The sequence below is a fragment of the Phragmites australis genome, chromosome 6 (assembly GCF_958298935.1).
Source record: "Phragmites australis chromosome 6, lpPhrAust1.1, whole genome shotgun sequence".
NCBI lineage: Eukaryota > Viridiplantae > Streptophyta > Magnoliopsida > Poales > Poaceae > Phragmites > Phragmites australis.
In genome coordinates this window covers 1,277,604-1,282,783 of record NC_084926.1, presented here as the reverse complement: position 1 = coordinate 1,282,783, position 5,180 = coordinate 1,277,604, and the positions used below count along the sequence as shown (strand labels likewise).

The window sequence follows — 5,180 nt, the reverse complement described above, 5'->3', positions numbered from 1 at the left end:
TGTTAAAGTACGGCCAAGCCGTACAAGTTCTACAACCTGTTTGAGTTCTTGATATATTCAAACTAAATTTTACTTATATCTATGTTAAAGGAAGCACGCTATACAAGCTAGTATCAGTAGAATCTACTTATTATTATCAGGTTATAGAATTATTGCATCCACTAATATAAGCAATCAAATATCTTCACATATTCACTATATTTATCACTATATCCGCTTATACAGTTAAATAAACATTCTTCTTTAAAACTATACGGATTCAGCAACCTAGTTCCACTCGAATAGCCTATACAATACAATTTTTTTTTTCAACCTAACACGCTTGGTGATCCTTTCTCAACCAAACACACTTGGTGATCCTCTCTCCAGAGAACGGAATCTACGCATCTGCGCGCACTCACGCGGCTACGCCCCCGAATTGCCAAACCCGTCGGCTGCCCCCGCCGCAGAAGGAAAAGCAATGCTGTGTTTCGCCTCCCGAGGGAAGTTCAGTTGCGCCTCCCCCAAGCACGACCTCACTGCAGCGCGTAGCAGTGCTCCACGCCGGCTGTATAAATACCGTGCAAATCATACAGACCGAGAACACACAAGCTAAACTTGCTCGAGGAGTGACAAGAGCAGAGACAGACACCGGTCCATTCCATACACACTCCACTAGCGATTTGGCGTCGATACATCATCGCCATGTCGTCCTATCCCAAGGCCAAGGCCAACAACGGAGAGCAGCAGCAGCGCCTGGTCTGCGTGACCGGAGCAGGCGGTTTCATCGGGTCGTGGGTGGTGCGGGGGCTCCTCCTGCGCGGCTACCGTGTCAGGGGAACTGCAAGAGACCCTGGTGAGTGCATGATTTGCTCGCAGATTTGCACGTATCCCTGCATAAATAATGTTCTGAATTTTATCCGTGCGTACGTGCATGTATGCATGTATGTGAAGCGGACAGCAAGAACGCGCACTTGCTCGCGCTGGAGGGGGCCGAGGAGAGGCTCTCCCTGTGCCGCGCCGATGTCCTGGACTACGAGTCGCTCCGTGCCGCGTTCACCGGCTGCCACGGCGTCTTCCACATCGCCTCCCCGGTGTCCAACGCCCCTGTCAGTTTTCACAAACCTCTACTGCCAGCTCCGGCACATTTGCTGCTCATGTGCTAACTCAAATGAAGAAGCTATATGCTTACGCTGCTGCGTGTGATTAAATGCAGGAGCTCGTGCCGGTGGCTGTGGAGGGCACCAGGAACGTGATCAGCGCCGCGGCGGCCGAGGGCGTGCGCCGGGTGGTGTTCACCTCTTCGTACGGCGCGGTGCACATGGACCCCAACCGGAGCCCCGACGCCGTCCTGGACGAGACCTGCTGGAGCGACTACGAATTCTGCAAGCAAACAGATGTAAGATGTCAGCCTGTCCTATCTGACCCGCCATCTTGCTCACGAGTGCACACATCTCCATTCGTGCATGTACCTGACCTGAGTTTGTGTCCCCAAAAAATCTCGCGCGCAGAACTTGTACTGCTGTGCCAAGATGATGGCCGAGATCACGGCGACGGAGGAGGCGGCGAAGCGGGGGCTGCAGCTGGCGGTGGTGGTGCCGTGCGTGACCATGGGCCCGATGCTGCAGACGACGCTCAACTTCAGCAGCAAACACGTCGCCCGCTACCTCATGGGCACCAAGAAGTCCTACCCCAACGCCGTCGCCGCGTACGTCGACGTCCGCGACGTCGCGCGCGCGCACGTGCTGGCCTACGAGAGCCCCGACGCGCGCGGCCGCTACCTCTGCATCGGCACCGTGATGCACCGCGCGCAACTCATCGGCATGCTCAGGGAACTCTTCCCGCAGTACCCCATCACGGCCAAGTGAGCAGCGCAGCGCTGAATCTCTCTCTCTCTCGTCATCACCATGACACCAAGAACTCGATCCTGTTTGTTCCGATGTGTTGCTTGCTGACTCGTGAAGGTCTCGCGGTGTTCTTGACAGGTGTGAAGACGACGGCAAGCCAATGGCCAAGCCGTACAAGTTCTCCAGCCAGAGGGTCAAGGACTTGGGCTTGGAGTTCACTCCCTTGAGGAGAAGTTTGTACGAAGCAGTGACATGCATGCAACAGAAGGGGCACCTTCCTGTCATCGCACAACAGCGGCGTGCATACTTGTAAATCAAAGATACACAGCGGCCATCTCTTCTTCGAAAAAACATCGGATTCCCGAGACAGAATAAACAGAGATGACAGGAAAATAAGATGGCATATGGAGTTTGGAAATTCAGTGCGTAATGTTCCATCAAGTGCATGAAGCATCTTATTTTATATTATATGTACATGTAATACACTTATCTGATGAATAATAAAGTTCTTGCAAATCAATGGGAAAAAAAGACTGAAAATCTTAATTCCAAGGGCATATTGAAATTCAGGTGTTTCTATTGCTCGGAACGAAACTTCAGTGTATGCGTAAGGAATGTTCCAGAGGAGTGAAGAGTGCTAGAAATTCCCTCCTTGACCAGCAAAAAGAAAAAGAAAAAAAAAAGTCATAGACATCCTTCCATTGATCAGGTGAAAAATTGAAGATGCAAGGCAGCTTATTTTGGTGGGACCAATTAATATTGTATGATGAATAAAACATTATTCAGTCATTAAATTGGACCACAAATATTTTTTCGAGGACGCGCCTGAGCACTTTTTTTTATCAAGAGCAAGAAGCGCAAACGACCGTTCCACCGCGCCTAGGCCAGGAGGAGCATTGAGACAAAATGAAAGGATTACACGGTCACTACAAGACGCAACCCGAAGCTAGCTAGAAGAGTTGAGATCAACAACCGGCCTAAGGAGGCTGGAGAAGCAACAGAATCCAGACTGAATACAGCAGCATCCTTTATTCATAATTCTCTTGCTGAGAGCACCTGCCAAGGTAGAAGTACGATTAAAGACTTGTTCATTCCTCTCCCTCCAGATGAACCAGCAACCTAGCACAACAAGGGAATCGAAGCCACGCCTCAGATCCTTTGGGAGTTGCTTATGCGACGGAAGCCACCAGTCTACAAGTTCCATGTCCGCACATGGAGTCAGGCGATCGAGACCTGCCGGTCTTAGAAGATGGAACCAAACCTCTCGGCTATAGGCACAACCCAGGAGCAAGTGGTGAATAGTTTTTGAAGCCTAGGCACAAAGGGAGCACATACCATCATTTCTCAAATTGTGCCTTTGAAGCCGATCATTCGTCCAGCAACGACCATAGAGCGCCAACTAGAAGAAGAATTTGCACTTTGTCGGTGCCTTAGTCTTCTAGAGCTGTCTCGCACCAGGGAGCTCTGTCTGTCCATGAAAGAATGCCCTGTATGCCGATGAAGCGGAGTATTGTTGGTTTGCCGACCATCTCCAAATGAACTTGTCCGAGTCCTCTAATAGAGCAACCTACTCCATGGCGTCCCAGACGCGAAGGTAATCAATCAGGACCGCAACAGTGAGGGAACCCGTGATGTCGCGCATCCACAGACGGTTACACAGTGCGTGCTCGATCATTCTTGAACGTGAGATGCGTTTGCTGACCGCCTGGAAGAGATGTGATGCCATCTGTTGAATCGAATGGCCGACCAACCAATTGTCCGTCCAGAACAAGGTATTGGCACCATTACCGACCTCTACCCTAAAGGAAGCTTCGAATATGGAGCGGATGATGGACTCAGAAGATGATGGCAAGGAAGTCCAAGTTCTTGAGTCATCGACCCGACTGAGCCACTCCTAATGCAGGCGTAGGGCAAAACCAAAGTATGAGAGATTAAGAATGCCTAAACCGCCCATGGTGAGCGGTCGACAGACGCGCGGCCAAGCCACCAAGCAATGACCACCAGACACCATGTCTATTCCACGCAAAAGAAACGCACGGCAAAGTTTATCGATGGCCTCCAACGCCAAGGTGGCAAGCAGGTTGCAATGGACATGTAGATTGGGATCGCTGACAGGGTCACCTTGGTAAGGACAGTGCGACCGACGGTGATGAGCAGGTCTCGCAGCCACTGCATCCACGAGCGGTTAGACATCACACTTCCAGAGTTTCTTTAGAGATAAAGGAACCCCAAGGTATTTGACAGGAAAGACGGCCTCCAGGAAGGGAAAGAATTGTTGCATGGCTATCAAGTTGTCCCCCTCGCAACGAAACGAAGAGAAATGACACTTGTTTACATTAGTGCTGAGGCTGAATGCAGTAGCAAATGCATCGAGGATCACCTTAGCCAGCACCACATCCTGTTGACATGGTGAGATAAAAATGACCATGTCATTGGTAAAGAGTGAAGCTCTGTGTTTGAACCTGGCCACACCGAGGTCCCTAAATAACCGAAGCCTATCTGCACACAAGAACGAGGCGTTCAAAGCTTCCATCACAAGCACAAACAGCAACAACGACAATGGATTCCCTTGGCGAAGTCCGTGACCATGGCAGATCCGGCGACCAGCACATCCATTGAGAAGGATCTTTGTGCTTGTGGTGGACAGTAGAATAGCGATCCAGCTGATCCACCGACGCGAGAAGCTAAGGTGACGAAGCATATCAATGAGGAAAATCCAGGAGACAGAGTCAAAAGCCCGTGCAATGTCCACATTTAACAGGACGCTCGGTCTCTTTCTTTGGTGTAGGAGTCTCGCCCCCAACTGGACCGTTCAGAAGTTGTCATGAATATGTCGACCTTTGATGAAGGCAGATTGGTTCGGTTGTACAAGTTGGTGCATAAATGGAGCAAGACGAATGACAAGCGTTTTGGCGAGCAGCTTGCAGACACTGTGAGTTAAGCTGATAGGGCAGAAGTCCTTGATCTCTTGCGCCTCTCTCTTCTTCCACAGCAGGATCATTAGGGACTCATTAACTAGCTGAAAGCTCCTGCCATCAAGCGCCCAAAAAACATTGAAAGCACGTAAAATGTCCTGCTTGATCACTTGCCACGCCGTTTTGTAAAACGTTCCACTGAAGCTGTCAGGTCCTGGCGCTTTCTCCATCGAAATCGCCTGGATAGTGTTCTAAATCTCTTATTCAGAGAAGCAAACATCAAGCCTGGTGAGACCAAGAGATGGAATGCCCAACGAGCTTAATTCAGAGCTAGCGACCTTGACTCATGCGACCCGAGTACACCACTAAAATAACTCCCGCCTTCTATTCTTCAATCACAAGAGATAAGCCCTGAACTTGCAGCGATCTAATGAAGTTT

The 5,180-nt window shown here is 50.2% G+C and overlaps 1 protein-coding gene across 1 annotated transcript; it reads left to right on the top strand.

Annotated features, from left to right (window-relative positions):
* The first annotated feature begins 468 nt into the window (after positions 1–468).
* On the top strand, positions 469–2,511 carry LOC133920956 (cinnamoyl-CoA reductase 1-like). The gene is made up of 5 exons (XM_062365619.1): positions 469–835; positions 934–1,088; positions 1,196–1,378; positions 1,491–1,843; positions 1,965–2,511. Exons 1-5 carry the CDS (start codon positions 685–687, stop codon positions 2,137–2,139), a joined length of 1,017 nt encoding a protein of 338 aa, XP_062221603.1. The 5' UTR covers positions 469–684; the 3' UTR covers positions 2,140–2,511.
* Positions 2,512–5,180: the final 2,669 nt, after the last annotated feature.